This window comes from Acanthaster planci, linkage group LG04, assembly GCF_054643075.1.
Source record: "Acanthaster planci isolate LZ-2023a linkage group LG04, COTS_SCS, whole genome shotgun sequence".
Lineage (NCBI taxonomy): Eukaryota > Metazoa > Echinodermata > Asteroidea > Valvatida > Acanthasteridae > Acanthaster > Acanthaster planci.
This window is the reverse complement of record NC_141780.1, coordinates 8939756-8957464: the sequence shown is the minus strand read 5'-3', so window position 1 is coordinate 8957464 and position 17709 is coordinate 8939756. Positions and strand designations below refer to the sequence as shown.

At 39.0% G+C, this 17709-nt stretch overlaps 1 protein-coding gene across 8 annotated transcripts in view; it reads right to left on the bottom strand.

Moving 5' to 3' along the window:
• LOC110974883 (uncharacterized) overlaps positions 1–17709 on the bottom strand; it is a 114660-nt gene that overhangs the window by 4915 nt on the left and 92036 nt on the right. For all 8 annotated transcript variants that reach the window (XM_087135381.1, XM_087135382.1, XM_022226815.2 and 5 more), the window contains 13 exons: positions 17399–17422; positions 17095–17166; positions 16715–16755; positions 14614–14712; positions 13427–13588; positions 12676–12771; positions 12457–12558; positions 11788–11898; positions 10795–10969; positions 4013–4128; positions 2390–2483; positions 2021–2248; positions 1591–1688 (listed from right to left, as the gene is read on the bottom strand). In XM_087135381.1, the coding sequence (XP_086991507.1) occupies positions 1591–1688; positions 2021–2248; positions 2390–2483; positions 4013–4128; positions 10795–10969; positions 11788–11898; positions 12457–12558; positions 12676–12771; positions 13427–13588; positions 14614–14712; positions 16715–16755; positions 17095–17166; positions 17399–17422 (1418 nt within the window). The remainder of the gene's footprint in view (positions 1–1590; positions 1689–2020; positions 2249–2389; positions 2484–4012; positions 4129–10794; positions 10970–11787; positions 11899–12456; positions 12559–12675; positions 12772–13426; positions 13589–14613; positions 14713–16714; positions 16756–17094; positions 17167–17398; positions 17423–17709) is intronic.

Here is a 17709-nt window from a genome sequence, read left to right as displayed (position 1 = left end):
CCATTCTTAGATTCAATCTCTGCTGTCTTTTTTCAAATGGTGCAATAAAAGTAAAAGTCTGTCTTTTGAGTCAAATGAAATCAAGTCAGGAGGGTTTTTAGTATTGCTCTTTACCGAGTGTACAGGAACTGTTTATTTTGTCATATATATTTCTGTTTATAATTACTTGGACCATTGTAGATGGCAAGTTTACAAATTTGTAAAAAAAAGTATAGGATCACCTTGTTTTTAAATTTAGCTTCTGGGCTTACACAGGCAAATACAAGTCAGAAAGCTCATAACACGGACTAATTTGAACTCGTGTGTGAAAAATATTGATTGAATCCTATATCAACCTCTAAGGTCTTTGAGGCATTTGGATGAACAAGGCGACTATTTGAAGAATGCTGAAATTACGTAATAGAATGACTTTGATTTCCGAATACTCATTATGAAGCAGCATTCATTTTTCAAACGAACTAAATGGGTCTCGACTTATATTTAACGATGTTTTGCTGAAATCTATTGCTGATCGAATTAATTTCGATCAGAGCGTGCATTCGAAATTCCCCAAAATTGTGATTCACCAACTATTATGTTGGCAAATCCACTAGATTGGTATGGAAAAGTATTTCTGCGTAAAGAAATTACACAGCTTTTCGTGCTTTAGTAAGCTACATTCATTTTTTTCACGGTGGAGCTCATACATTGAACATTTCGCAAGATTAATTAATTAACGCAAAACTCAGTGTAAAAAGGAGAAGATAATGTTGAGCTCCCGCCTATTTCAAACTTGTCATTCAAAGTTACAGACGGTTAACTTAAAATTCATGTCAGAAAAGACTCGATCGCGCAAATCATTCCAATTGATCATTGGTCGATCTTTACTAACATTGTCCATTCGATGTCGTCAGATTTCAATGGAATTCGTCTACTTGTATGTAATATACCGACTGAATTAGACTTTGTTCGATCGTTTTCAAGAATGTTTCAATCAAACTCTTCAGATGGTGTACCACCATCATTTTGCTTTATAACAAGAAAAGATCTACTTAACCCTTGTATGAAATGGAGACGAAGGGCTATTTTCATTGCCGATGTATAGGCCCTACTTTTTCCAGTTGGTGACGCATAAAAGTGTCGAAGAACTAAATGGGCGCACATTATAAGTATGAAAGAGATATTTTTTTTCAGGTTACCGACCTAAACAGTATAAATAATTATGATCAAAGTAGAAATGAACTGATGAAAACGTAAAAATACTCAAGAAAGTAAGTTATATACAATTATGTAGCGAATTAGAATGAAATTTATATAGCACTGCCCGCAAAACAACGAAATTGATTGTTAGTCGTAAGCCAAAATAAGTATGAACGAAAAGTTTGAAATCTTCGAAAAAAAACCCTGTAGTTTAGGAAATACTCATAATGGTTCATAGGATGACCAAAAAAGATTTGATAAAGACGGTGTTGGAGAAAGATGCGCCGGGGATGGCTTCCTTTTTTTACGTGTTTAATGGCAGAATGGTAGAAAAATTTAAAGGATTTGGACACAAGTAGCTTCAGTTGTAATTTACTCAAATATTTGTTTGTTCACTTTAGTTATATTTACCTTGCTATTGTCGTCACTGGCTGCTAATGTGTAAGCTCCCGCAAACTGCTGGTATCTGCTGCTTTGTAGAAGGACAAATCCGTGTTTGAGTCCACTTGCTGCATTGTTGATAAAAATAAACATACGTGATACGTGAACCACAGTTGTGATCAGTCACATTTATGACCGACGTCGAGTATACATGTTAAGGAATGAGAGTACGAGTTACTTAATAGTCCATAGACTCGGAGTCATTCAATTTGCCCCTGGTTAGTAGAAGATTATTCTCTCCACAGTAGTAAACCACGGCGCCGCAGCATGCAGTTCTTGGCCCAACACTACCGTCTTAGACCAAGAGAGTAGTAGGCTATATGTAATTTATCTGGGCAATATCACGCACCTAACGTTCTAGTAAATGTACCCATTATTGCGCCCCAAACATTCCACTCACCTGCTGCCCGTTTACTTTCTATCTCAACCACAGAAACTCTGTCTAGGGGGATTGGCGGTCTGTAGACAGTGAACGAAAAGCCGTCCTTTTTACGCGGGACAGGGGGCGTGGCAGCGATGGTTACGCCGTCTGGAAGCGACTTTTTCTTGACGTTATTCTTTCGGATTTTACTGATAAGCAGCATGTCATCAAAGAGAAAGACATACATGTCCGAGGACTTTGTTCCATCTGTGGACGTTACATGAAAGGAACCTTTGTTACTTTCAAAAAGTAAGGACGTGACATTGAGCTTTAGTCTGTGAATCAAATTTGTCAAACAATCAATGCATTATTTTTCGTCAAGGAAATCGTAAGAAATACACATCCTACCGATCAATGTCAGAGGCCCCTCATGTAGAAGTGTCCGTTTTGTACTTGCCAGCAAATTACTTTTTGACATCTTGGCTACCACATCCTTCAAGAACTAAAGAAAAGAAAATCGATACTTAACTTCAACAGTGATAAAGATCACGGTAGGCGACTCCTCGTCAAATTGATCGCAAGAAAAAGGGTAAATTTAACCTATGGCCACTTCTTTTTTCTTTTGGCAGCACATCAATGTCACACTATGGCCCATTTTGTCATTTTGACCAGGCTTGACGAAACCTTCATCTCCAGATATTTCTTTGATTAATATTGCTCTCTCTTTTGCAATTGCGGAAGACCGGATCTCAAACTCTCTTTGAATTTTTTTGAAAGTCACATGTTATATTCTGGTTTCGTGGCACAGGAAAGCAAAAACACTTGCCATGGTGACTTTCGCCTTAGTGTGCAGTTTATTTACTACTTTGCAACCATAAATTGTTACTAAGGAAGAGGTCATCGTCATGACCTCAGCAGAGGTGACATGATGGTGATTCCCCCCGGAACATTAGTCGCTCTCTGGTCCTCAGTTATCAGAGCGTGCAATGATGTCGTTTTAAAGGGACATGGTGTGAAAAAGTATTGTCATTGAACAAACTTTGCTGAAGGAACAACAAATTTTTTTGAGAAATAAATAAATTTTGTTAGGAGAACAACAAGCTTTATGTAGGGAACAACATATTTTGTTTAAGGGTGAACAGAAACAAAAGGAAGTGCGCCCTGAATCTGGTGAAGACCTGGGCACATCCATATTAAAACAGTGCGTACAAAAAATACTTGTCCCCAGTCGATGCCCTGAGCGGTATGGTCCATGAATGCACCGATCAAAAGAAGCGCCGATTCTCTGAATAGCGCAACACGTTAAAGACATGCATGGTTAGAACAATAATTATAGCTGGTGCATGGGCGAACACGTGGTGGTCGGAGGTGCTTGTAGCAGACGAGCTGTATTTACATTATGTGCCGGCAAGAAAGAAAGACAACCTTGTCACATGGCTAGTCACAGCCCCACAGGTACTTTTATCATTTTCTTATTTTTTCTTTCATTACAGTGTTAGTATTGCTAATTTTTTTTCACAAAAATATGCAAACAAAGCTTTGCAATGTCCTTTGGGTGGGGTCCGTCGGAACATTGCGACAGTTTTGACCAAGACTCTCATTTAACATCCATCTAAAAATTTAAGTAAATAAAAATAATGCTTACTGCAATCAAAATCACTAATCAAGATTGTTGGTCTTTTGTGCTAAAACGGCTGTAGGCCACATACACAAATGTATTCATTTCAAATTGTTCTGGCTATTTTCTGGCCAGCTTCCTTTTTTTCATGAATTCAATCGCTCCAATTAAAAAAATCAACCATGTTCAACCATTCCAAGCTAGGGTTTTAGGCATTCAGCCATATCCGCTCTCAGTATGGCTTACAACAATTATCTAAAATGTAGCCCGTTATAGTAAAATCTTTGAGGCAGATGAAAATTTTGAGGCTACTAGTGATGTGAGAACAAATTTCAGGTTAAAATATTTCACTTTCATAACGGAATAACCATCCACGGTTCAGTGAAAAATTCCGACTGCGAGGAAAATCTTACCTCTGGTACAGACACTTTGGGGTCAAGTTCTTCAACTTGGGGCCACGTTATCATTTGCTGCAACTCTCGCAATCTCTCGAAGTTTCCTAGCCATTTAACCTTGCCATCTAGTTCATCTGGGGATGATCAAAATCAAAGTCCTTGATAATAAATCATACAGTATCCAGTTCGTAAGTGTGACATCACTTCAGTTTAAACTACACCCTCTGAGCATCTACTGCACATAGAGCTACTTGCTTTGATTGCTGTTCAGCGATCGTCCAATAGAAGCCTGCAATTTGTGGCGCGTCCGCGTGTATGACAATACGAACCGGACTGAGTTTTGAAGTGTAACGTTACTGTGAACCAGCTGAACGTGCAGTGCAAACAAATTAATGGGTGCGTTCGATTAGCTTACACGTGTAATTCAAACTTACGCAGAGCGTTCGTTTAGCCATCACGTGATCCTTGTGCCTGCCCTGGTGTCAGCCACCACTACCCCGGCTGGCGAGCGGGTCTCTGGAGGCTGCCCAAGTGTAATGACGTCACGGATGGACTGTTCGTGTATGGACGTACATGATGGAACGTGGCGGGGACTTGACCTTTTTCCCAGAATGCCTTGGCGAGTACGTACTCTGCAGCGTTCGATTTTTTCGATCATTTCGAGGCTTCCCTTGGTGTAACACTGGTTTATTCAGGGAAGCTAATCGAACGCACCCATTGAAGCATGCGCGCATGTTGGTTCAAGCGCTGGTAGTCGTGCTAATGCAATTTATAGCCATAATTGTGCGCGTAACGCATTCATTTCGATACTCAACCACCCTCACCGGCGAAAGAAAGACAGGCTGGTGCGAAGTTTTCCAACCGGGTTCTTGCACGCATTCGGCGTGCAGCCAAAGACCATACATTCCAGAATGCATTCATTGCGCGTGCTCAGCGTGCGCAGCGTGCTCAGTGTCAAACGCGCCTAACTTTGCGCGCCTATGCTGTGAGTGTGCACCATTGATCTCCATTTTGTAGACTGGATAGGAAAACGCGCATTGTTTATGTACAAACAATGGCCAAACAATGGGGGCGCTTCAGGAGGGTAATGCGATGCTGTATGCTGTGCATTTCTGGTCAACATAACCTTTTTCTCATGGGATGATGGCTAAGCCCTCGGTCTCCCTCCTGAAAACAAGCGTACGTATTTCAAAAGCCGCACGCTCGTGCCTACGTATTCTCTAGCACGTAACACACGCGTAAATCTACGTCGCGTTAACACACTGACTAAAGGCCTGTCCCAAATATTAGGATATTTAAATTATACAATACCAGGGGTAAGATCGCGCAAGGCACGGTGGGAACCAACATGGCGCAGCAACACCGTACCCATGGAAACGAGGTTGGCCTTGCACGAACCTCGACTCAGTGGGCTGCGTGGTTTTCCTTCACTAGCCCTTGGTCGTGTAGAATTCGAAAATGACGCTGACTGGCCATTCAGAATGAATATACATAAACGTTAAGTCGGTCTATGTGCAGTTTACGTGCGGTGGGCGTGGTTTAAACTGAAGTGACGTCACATTTACGAACCGGATACGCGCAAGACTGGCGGTCTATGCGTTCATATGTCGGTGGGTCACAGCCATTGATCTCAATTATATAATGGAGATCAATGGTCACAGCTAACGACTCGCAGGGCACTGTGAGTAAATTTCTGCCAGGTGCGCGAGCTCGCTCACTATGTTACACAAGAGGCTGGTATCAATTCGATATTTGTTCTTTTTCTCCCTCATTACTGAAAATATTCTCATTACACTTTATTCGTTCATCCAACATTGATCAAAATAACCAATGCTTTGAAATATATCGCAAAAAGACACTTGATCAATGATACTTAGTGAGAAGATAAAGTACAACACTGTGATTGTCCCGAGGCCATGTTTTTATCATATAGCCGACACTTTGCATCGTACCTAAGCATTGCCATTGCGAACCAAAAAATATAATTAAAATTTGCTTAGAGGAAGTGATAACCTCGGGGTCACAGGTCGTGTACAATGCAGCCAGTTACAGTGTAAAGCCATCAGCCCTTCCTACTGGCCCTGTTCGGGCGCTGGGCGACGCGCCAAGTACCAAAGGACTGTAAATTTCATTGAAAAGCACGCCCTCTTTTTGTTCCCGCTCGGAGCGGACACACATGTACATACAATCTGGATGTCTAGTGTGGAATCCTTGATGGATAGGACACGGTTGATTGACGAAGAATGATCCATTCGTAATTTGATGGAAAGAGCAAACGTGTAGTTGGCAGAAAACAACATAAATCTTAAAACAAGAATCCCCGAACTGATTTTGTTTCGCATAATCAGGTATCAAGACCCGTTCTAAACATCCATTTGCTGCCTTTTCTAATTCCAATAATTGCTCCTAATTTAAATTAGGCATGACAAAGAGTCGATATCTGAGCAACTGCCGGCTTTCTTCTTAACATTTAACAGGATTGGCTGCTCAATTTGAAAAACAGTTCAATGACCGATTTTGATGATCATCTTTATAATCATCTTTGCATCTTTATTGTTGAGACAGTAGAAGCACATATTCCCGGTCATTATGATCAGCAAGTCTGTAGGCGAGCTATGCTTTGAAGAAATTGAGATTCTTTTTACACTGTCTCGCTCCAGAATCGCTTCTTTCATCACAATAGATTGATTAAAGGCAGCCCTTGAAACCCAGAATGCTTTATTGAATCATTTCTGATTTTATAAGCATCATATTTTCAAGCCACTTGCTTTTCTTAGCTAACTGTCAACACGATCGAAATGTTGAAAGATTTTCTCAAGAGGAGCAGCAGATCAATAAAATTAAAATGGGAACTCTAAAAACCCATCCATAAATAAACCGTGGAAAGAGACGACAGAATTTGCCACAGTGCACTTTTTACCCTGTCCTGGGCCGTCATTTCAACGGTTAAATTGTTTTCAACAGAAAATTTGAATTTAGGAAACTGGATGCAACTTGTAATGAACCAAAGTAAACATAGAAGTTTGACGTTTAAAGGTAGCCTTGTAAAAAATACATCAGACAGTGCATCCGGGAAGACTATAAACAAAACAGTATCTGAAATAAACATAACCCACGACTTAGAGCATCTTGGATGTTGTTCTTCACTCCTAAAAAGATTGGTTTAAACAATCAAAAAGTGGTTAAAATAACCAATAACTGAACGATTTGGGTCAACCATGTACACACATCTACCCAATTATTGGTTATTTAAATCAGTTTGTTTTCAGGGTGTTAGTTTCAGCTCGAACCATTTACACAAGGATGTGCAACTTCAATTCAGGGCTTGTTCAATGCGTGTTACTGCCGGCAAAGTATTAAAGGAGAGTTACATTAACATAACACCTCCAGCCATGACAGTGCAAGACAGTGTCTTCGATGAACAATGGCGAGGTGACCCACGCAAAGCTGCATCAAAATCACATCTACTCCTCGCGAGAAGGAGTGCTTAAAGTCATGTGCTATTAGATTGTGTAAACATACCTTTCCGCCATTTCGTTTGCTTTGACTGTTTTAATGTTTTAAGTCAGAATGTACGGTAACCTTTCATATAGTATGATACCCAAGGTATTTTTAATATCTTTTATATTCTGAGAAAAAGTGTACCAAAAGTTGCCTTTTTCAAAGGAGATTTGAAATGACATATATCATCAAAAATATACGTCGAAACAGTGAAATAAGGCATCGTGGAAGTAACATTTCAGAAACATTCGAGCAAGGGGTGACCAAAATATTTACAAAGTATATGCCACTTGATACTACTGTTAGATATTTTCTCTGGCAGTGACAAAAAATGCGTCCATGCATGTGGTTTTTTTATCTTTTAAAAATAATTTGAGCTCATTGATAAGTCGAAAACACACCAAAGATGTCTTCGACTGTGCAACTATGTCTTAAAAAAAGAATGAAATAATAACATGGAGCCACTTTTGAGAAAATGCACATGGTTTATGAATATTTGGTTATAAAGGTCCACGGCAGTCAATACTAACTTGTGAATTCAAAATGACGACCTCAATTACGCGTGTTCAAAAGATTACTCTGCAACTAATACCGATACGTTTCATCTCAAAAGATAAGAAAGATCAAAATTTCTCGATTTATTTCCTTCCTCTTTGAAAGTGATAAATGAAGAAAACTAGTTCGTCAAAAAATGAATAAATATTGAAACCTATGAACAACGCGTGTTACGTGGTTGCAAGTTCTCTCAAGAAAAGTCGAGAACAATCCATAACAGGCATGGAACTGAGATCGTACGTGTTTTTGCACTAGAGCCACTCGCACTTGCACACCCCTGTTTCAATGGTCCGTAGTTTCAGTGGCAACTGCAAGGTTCGTAGAAAACGTGTGCTAGTGCATTATCTGCGTTTGTATTCTATAAACGACACGTCAACAAAGCCGATATGTAAAAGACCTCAACGCATAATCAGTCAATGAGCGTTTCATTTTGCTCTAGCTGGGCAAACAACAAAGGCAAATTTGCCGTGCCTTTTTTTTAATCGGGATTTATCGGTACCCAATGCGCGTTGTATTTAAAAGCACATATTCATTTGATCTGATTTCGAATGTTCTACAATCACGCACACAGCACTCACGACGGCGTCAAATTTTCTCCTTGCAGAGAATGTGAAGCTAGCCCTCTAGTAATAATTAATGAGCATGTTTGTTCCACACGGATGTGGGTCTCGATCAGTGATCCCAAAACTGGTTAGCTCTATCATTAGGCGGGTTCTGGCGTCCGTGAACCAGCGTCGGATCACTGATCGCGATCCGGGTCTGCGTGATACAAACAGGCCTAGTAGCTCTATTTGCATTACGCACTGATGTGCAGAATATGCATTAATGATGAAGTAGCCGATTCAACATCTAAAGAATGATACTTTTGTTAGCTGGAAATGTTACGCAACTTTGTTTCGTCAGAAACATGTTTTCATTGCTAACATTCTCAAAACTCTCTCTATAGTATACTGCAAGCAGATGAAAACCGCATCATATAATGATATCCAATAACACTGAAAGCTCGCAAAGTATGCGACATCGGCTGAAGCAGTGTAAGGGAATCCCCTTAAATTTTATCGTTTCACGTCTAATTAAATCTAGTGCGGCAAATTCCATGACGGGTGTAGAATATCATCTCAAATACCTCATAAACAAGGTTGATGGGTATTCTACCATATTTTTCATGCATTTGATGAATGTTTTGAACGGTAAACATAAATTACGCCGAAATACGACGAAGAAGTTTATACTATTTTGTTGACAAGTTGTTTGAATACTGACAATCAACACTGATTAATACAAGGAACAAAATGACTGCAATGATTGTAACGAATATCTAACAGAAAATCTGCAGTATTCACTGGTGTTGAAATGAGTTATGAGGAGCCTCCTTGAACATTTTTTTGAAATGTATGTTTTACTGCTTTTGACTTCAGTTGTTAAACAGGGAGTTATGTTGTCGGCAATCGACCTGATTTCCACATGAAAATACATGTAATTTTGGGTTTTGTTTGTTTGTATGTTTGTTTTTATTTCCTTTTTAACCCGTAACCCTACTTCTTTTATCGACAGACATATGGCAACATAGTGCCTTGCATTTTAGCCACTGGTAAAAGATTTATCGTGGCGAATATGTCAAAACACAAAGCACAGACACAAAAAGGGGGGGGTAAAAGGAACCTAGACAATTGGGTGCTGGTGTTACTTGTTCAGTTGTACTATCATCATGGAGGCGGAAATCGAATATATCTTTCGCTTTTTAAAACCGCAACACCAATTAGATTATCTAGCATTTTATTTTGTTGATTCACATTTTGAGCTTACTCCATGCAGCTGCCATTCTACCAAGAGGTTTTACTGTACAATAAAATTATTTAAATGGATTTAGTCATTTTAGTATGGACAATGTTCACCGTAATTTGTGAACCAGTTTCTGCAATACACAACCACAGAGGAGGCTGCAGGACTCCATGCTATACAACTGCCATAGTCTATCAAACTCGTGCTTGGGCTCCAGGGAAATAAGGCACTTATCAAATTCATTATAATGATGATTCTATGCTAGGTCGCACTTAGCCATGGCTAACACGGGAATCTAGCTAACAGGTGTTCACATTTTTGGGATAGAAGATGTTGCCATGTTGGCTTAATTTGAGGCTAAAAAAGAGTTCTTTGTGTTCCGAGTTTTTGGTTGGGGGAGGGGGTTAAAGGGATGTCATCTCACTGATCCAATCGTAGGCTAATAATTCGATTTTTGACAACAAAAAATCTTTACTTCCTAAACGTGCTATAGAAGAATAAAACATTTTTTACCGACATTTGCGAAATATTACCACAGCGTAGTTTTAGAGATGAGTTTTTGTTTCTAAGAAACACCATGAAACTATTTACAGTAGCCTACTTAACCATAACATTTGCCTGGTCATCAACTTTATTGTGTCATTTTTCGATAACGACCAACTCCTTGATAACAAATGTGCCAAATGTACTATTTGAACTTTCTGTATAAAGTGTGATTTGTGCAAAAAGTTTGGTTTCGAATAATCCCAATTACAAAAATCGTGGCAACTCTTTTCTCATGCATGAATGAATTAACCCCCAAAGGGCATGTATCACCCATAGATTTGCTTAATTAAAGTGACCGGACATATGACCTCACAGTCGTAAAATAATTGAATGTGCTTGGTGAATTAACTCCAGTGGCAAATGGACAATTCATCATGCTTTGCTGAAAGACCGAGGTTGGATCTTCAAATACTCACTCAGTGCAACTTCGACAGCCTGCAGCGTTGCATTCAAGCTTGCGCGCTCGGTGAGGTCATTTGTGCGTTCCCGAATGTCTTTCAGCAGCAAGGGGTACTTGGTCACATGTTGAATTGGTGCCACCATGAGGTCAGCGAGTTGCAATCTTTTGCATCGTGTATCCTGTTCGCAAAGCTGATGGATCAAAATGAAATCTTCTTATTACATTTCACAGGTCTGACTTCATTAATTAAAAAAAATTCAGTGGGAACCTGGATAAGTCTCTCCGACCAACCGTGAAGTACATTTACAGATTTTTCCTTTACACCAACCACTCGTAACATTTTTGATTCATGAAATGCATTGCAACTATAACGTAATAGGGTGATTCTCTTTGCCTTTTTACATACACATATTGAAAACGCATGTAATTGACGTGACTGTGTGATTAAAGTGACTATGTAGCCAGTCGGTCAGGTCAGCTCAGGTCAGGTCAGGTAAGTTCAGGTCAAGTCGGTCGGTCGGTCTGTCGGTTGCCAGCCAGTCAATCAAATATGTAAGTAATAAACTTAGCCCATGCATAAAGAAGTACGATATATCTCTCAAATTAGTTGCAACTCGTCGTTGTAACCATAACTCATTACACCACTGACAGCTGCTAGAACAAATGAGCTGCGGTACTGGTTTTTATCCTCTATTGTAAATGGCCCTTGTTCCTAGAGTTTTAGAGAAACTTTGTATGCAATGGATGACACCCAGTGCAGGGTATGTATTTTTCACAACACATTAGCTATAAAAAGCCGTTTTCCTGTTACAAATCACATTACGAAAAGCTCAAACATAAATACCACATAAATTTAATTTAGCCTCAAAGCTTTAACAAAAACGCAACAGCAGTTTAAAAAAATTGTCTTAGCTTTTGATAACTACTTTTAGATGAAGAACCTTCCTCCTGCCAAGTAAATATGCCAGTATGTTGAACTTTCGCTCGCTATTGAATGGTTTGATCTCACCTTCACAAATTCAACAAAGTCCTCGTGCTTCTTGAGGTTTTCAATGTAGTGCAGAGCCGCGGAGTAATTCATGCAGTACCTCTGATAGGCTGGACACACGCGGTTACCGAACTATGTAGATATAAAAGTTACGAATTTTTCTTAAAGTAATGGCACCTAAGCATGTTTAGTCGGCTTGTGTTCTTTTTTATACAAATAAATGATAAAGGCTGATATATGTTCATGTTGAAATTACATCCCAAATGCCTATGTAAAACATCTCCTGACAGTTTTATCATAACAATAACAACAAACAGCACTCATAAAGCGCCTTTTATCTGTAAGCATTCAAAGGTGCTGGTCTGGGTGGGTCTCAGTTTTGTGTTTGGAATAAAAGACTAGTTAGAAAATAAACTTTTAATATGCTGTCAAAGGTGAGTAATGTCAGGTTCTTGTCTGATAAGTGATATAATCAGGAAGTGAGTTCCAAAGCCGTCTCCATCTGGCTAGTCTAGTCCGAGAAATAGCAAGACTTATATTGCTGGTAGAACTGAGACCTGACCTGGTAAAGTGGGGTAACAGCATGTTCTTCAATATGGAAGGGCTAAGCCATAAAAGGTCTTAAAGTGACGAGGGCAAGTTTTCTTGAAGTGCTTGTCAGTACCATATATTACAATTTTTGAATCTTACCATTGAAAAGGCAGAGACTACTGCATCTGTATGGCAAATTTCTGTTCTACTTGCTTTGGCCAGTAGCATTCGGATGAGATCCCGGCAAAAGGAGGCACTGACCTAATAAAGCAAGGTAATAACTCGGTGCTTTGAAATAAGAGTTTAAAACAAGGCCATGCAATTTCATCACGACGCTAAGATATTTGTGAAGGATACTTTATTATCGAGGCAACGTACCTGGCTCAGTTCGTCTAAATTGGCGAAAATTTTAGCAGGCTCGATGTACATCAGGTATCCCTCGCACTGCAAGGCGCGAAGAGGTTCCTGAAACACCTGGAAAGAAATGAACCAGACCGAGCATTACCTTGATGTTAGAGTAAGGAGAAATATACTGTTGGTCGATATGTCAGAAAAGAATTTATAAGCTCGACCAAACCCATTTTCCATAATAATGCAATTAATTTATGGGAACAGGGTAATGGAGCACCATGCAGTTAAGGCGATATCACACGACAACACTGATACTTTCCGACACTGAAATGTAATGAAGCGATAAGGATGACAGGTGAGAGTGCCCGGCAAGAAAAATTATGAAATAAAGTCTTTGCGGGAGGCTTTTTACAATAAGCCATGGCTTTGCAATATAGCATTGTTCATTGGTTGTGGTAAATAAGGATTATAGCTGGTGCAAATAATAAAAAATCATTCCAGTCCGGTAATCATAATTTATGTTAGGCTCAGAAATACATGAATGCTTTTTTGGGCAGCCCAACTAGCAGCAAGATGGAAAGTGATAAAAAGTTTGGCTTATGTCCACTCACTGCAGGTCACTTGTATGATCGTGACATTAAACAGTCTTCTAAATCCCAGTTTTGCAGTTAACAATGTTCATTATGTCATTAACCGTAAGGATGACCACTATTAATGCCAACTGAAACGTCTCGCAAAACTACCTGCATTTCGTTATCTTCAAAAGGAGAAATCTTACATTTTTTAAGACTAGGATGTGCTCAATGAGGTAGACGCATTCGCTGCGAAATAGTTCCCAGACCTTGTCCCTACGTTTCACCTCATCTTGCGGTGGGGAGTAAACCGTGTGGTTAGAGTTATTGTTTTCGATCTCCATGATTACATCCCGCCAATGCTTGTCCTAATGCATGTAAATGAAAGACATTGAAGAAGAGGGTAAAAAATATGCCGTGCTATCAGTTGTTAAAAGTACTTAGGCCTACTTGAATACAACTACCAAGTTTGCTTACACCATGTTTTTATCTTGTTTATGTGGAAGTAAGGTTTTTTTTATTCCTGAAAAATCTGCTTTGGTTACTCATCTTCAGCATTTGTTTCAAGCCTTAGTGAGTTCAGTGAGTCGTAGCCGTGGCAGGGACGTTGTAGTATCGTCCCCCGAATCTCTTGGTTCTCTCGTAACTTTCTTGCTCTTTTTATGTTATCAGCTGGTAAGCAGTCCTCATTTTTGTTCGTTTTTGTTGCATGCCCAGCGAGATGTTCAACAGTCAAAAGCCAGCAGGAGTCTGCGCTATAACCTATAACCCTATTACCTGACAGAATTACTGAGGAAAACAAAAGATGGTGATGGTGTACAATGCTGTAAATGATGCCATCTTGCCATTCATGAAAGAAATTAACATTCTAGGTACATGAAACTTAAAAAGATGTGACACATCTTTTAAACCTCCCCTTAGGCGGAAGGTCACGTCGGTGTTCTGGGTGAGTACCACTCTCGGACAAGGTGACAAGCTCATAAGCGAGAGATGATCATCCGCTGCCAATTGGGTGTCTGGGTTCCATCTCGGTGCTTGTTGGGCCCGCAATAGATCAGTTCATACAAACCATGTACGAAAGAATTACACACTAGATATCACTTATAAACTTCTAGTTTGTAAACGAATGCTTTTGTATGTGGATTTCTCTTTATGATATTGTTGAAAAAAACACCTAGGCCTAAATGCATACTGCATTAACAGATTAACTGCCAAGTAACACACAAGAAAACAGGCAAATTATAACTAGTTACAACCAGTAATAACTTGCACCATAATATTATTGAAGGAAAAGGTGTTTTACAGGAAGACAAAGTGCATCTGTCCAATGTTATTATTTCCATTTAAAATGTAGCAGCAGTTGATAAAAGCGTTCGACTAACGACATACTCACTTTATATGTTGAAAATTCCAAGTCATCCTGGTCCCGAATTTTAAAATTCGTAAAAACGGTAGTGATGTCATCAATCATACTCTTGTCTTTGTCTTTTCCCTAACGAGGAAAAATAATTCTGAGTAGATTTCGTACTAATTGAAAACAGGCATAAAGTGGTGAGTAATTTATGCAAAAAGTTGGCATGCATATGTCCAATGTGTACACTGGAGAAAAACTCTGGAATATGTGGGACAAGCGGTTTCCACGAACAGTAATTTGCCAGGTCGTGTTCTGTTGACATATGTGGAAATATTGTAGTTAGGGTGGATGCCTTTATTAAGGACACAGTGATTATTTGATATCATCGCAAACAATTCACTTTTCAGTTATGATTGATGAATCAACGATGCCACCAAGCTTGACGAACATCCTGGTAATCAGTTTCATGAATATAAATTGTATTTTATCGTGAATTTATGGAAGAATTTATGCGTTCCAAAATCTTGCACAATATATACTTCACATTAACATGATCATTTGCAAATGCCTGAATTTATCATTCATACTAAACCTCAGAATTTTTCAAAATTCTACTGAAATAATTGTGACATAACTAAATACATGTACTTCACTGTAACGGAAATTCCACTTGTTCTACTGGAACTTTTACCAAGTGCTAAACTTTTTTGAATGAAAGTACAAAACAGAAAACAAATTCTTGCGACTTACACTACACAAGCAAATTTTTCTTTAAATGTCTAACTAGAAAGCATAAAGTTTGCTACAGAAACCCGTCAGTGCCAACATTTTGCTTTTTTTTAATTTTATTTTTTTTTGTTTAAATTTTATAATTTGTTGAAACTTTACGAAACGAAAGTTTGGCATTGCCGTACTTCATGTCTATAATGTACAAGACGGATTTGAGGTCATAGCGGAAGTGCCGTTTTCTTCGTCTTTGGTTTCATAAAGGCCGTGCAGTATATTTTTTAGAATTTGGCTTTTGGGGGGGGTTGTTTTGCTTTTGGGAGGGAATTTTTAAAATTATTATTATTGACTGGAGGGGGGAGTTTGGGGGTTTATTTTTTTTAATTTTTTTTTCATTTCCCCCTACCGAAGCCCGTTAGTGCCAATTTGAACCATGCAAATTTTATTGCGAAATAAAGCAATAATATTGCGAAAAAAGCAATTTCTTTGCGAAATAATGCAATAGTTCTACGGACATTTGGGGCACGTTCGTACGGTTGCTCCGGTTAACAAGAATAGGATGCGTGCTCATTATACCCGGGTGCAGGAGTACACTCCCCCGTCGTTTATTCTCACTGACCCTTGGGTCGTACTCCAGCCGTTCGAACGCTCAGGAGTATCGTGTTAACACAAGTAGCTCGCTCGAACGCATCCCCTGCGCCTGCTCTTGTATGAAAAGAGCGACATCAACAATCCATGTCGTGGTCTTTGTCATGGACAATCCGTAATAGGCCAGATGTCGTTTTAGGGTCGTCAAACTTACGATGATACCATGATTTACTGCCAAAAACCACAACATGTGATCATAACTCAAACCAAGAGAGAAGTAGAAGCTCACGAGTTTGCGTAATGCCATGGTTAGCTTTCCTCGATTACTGTTTCACGGGAAATCACCTGCACTGTTCACTCAAGGGTGTGTTTGCCCGGCTGGAGTGCGATCCGCTGGTCAGCGAGAGCCTACTCTCGCTAACGGGGGAGTACACTCCAGCTCCCAGGTGTAACGTGCACGCATGGTACTTTTATTAACTGGAGTAACGTGCCCCAAATGTCCGTAGAACTATTGCATTATTTCACAAAGAAATTGCGTTATTTCGCAATTAAAAATATACATGTATTTGCATAGTTCAAATTGGCACAAATGGGCTTCCGTAGGGGTAAATGAAGAAAAAAGTGGAAAAAAAAAAGAAATTAAAAAAAAATTGAAATTTTTACACACAAAAATTGGCACTGACGGGCGTTCGTAGTTTGTATTGGTAAACGTTCGATCAGTATTCGATTTTCTTTATCGAACTTGAATGTTTTTCATGGATGAGATTTTCATGGATGTCAACTACGCCTTGGTAATGGAATTAAACTGCATGTATGCGATACTTACAAATTTCTTCTTAAAGAGAGCATGCAGCTTCTTTTTGTTTTCTGTGGACAAAAGCATTGGTGAAATACGTAAGAATTTCTTTCTTTGAAAATGGAAAATAAAATAAACACTGGTGAGAGACAAGATTTCAAATTTCACGACAGTCATTTCGTTTAGTTAAACCTTTGCTTATTTTGGATATACATGTAGTATGTCAGTGCTTGTCCACTCATAAAAGATTTGATCTTTGCTGAACGGATAGCACGCAGAAAATAAAATTAAAAAACAGGTTAAACAGTAAAGGTTAGTGCAGGTTCTCTGAATCCGAACTGCTTACAGGGAGATTCATAATTTCTCCAGTTCTCAAACAAATCTACGTGAGTTCCCAAGAGGATATTTACCAGCACTGTCGTTATTGTCTTGCTCTAGATCGTTACTGTCAAAGCCTGCTGTTGCACTGGCTTCTATGAAATCTTGGAAGAGGCAAATAACAGGAAATTAAATATCATGTCAACAAATGAAATCCAACCAAAGCAGGTTGCGATCAGGTTTGATATTTGGCTTTGGGTTATTTTCTAAACTGACTAGGTAAAGAAGAGACATTAATTAAAAAATCAAATTAAACTTGGAATGTAGCTATGTATTTCACATGGCATTTTGTTTAAAAGTCTCCAGTTACAAATAAACATGCACAATCCCACTCACCATGTAAATGCACGGCAGCTACGGCTGGAAACAGATCAACAAAAATAGTACATGTTTTAGTACAGGACCTTTGACATATTGTGTATAACGTAAGGAGAAACTTACATAGATTTATACGGACTGAAATGTAAATTCTACGATATATTTGGTAAAAAAGAGGTTTCTTTGGTCTGTTTGAATGATTGATCGCAATTTTGATTAAAAAGGTAAAGAGAAGTAGCTATCACTACTTCAGCATCCTTTCAGAATGTCTTACACTAATACCTTAGGTCAAATAAATTTACTGCCCTCGTCAAGGCTACATGAGCTGA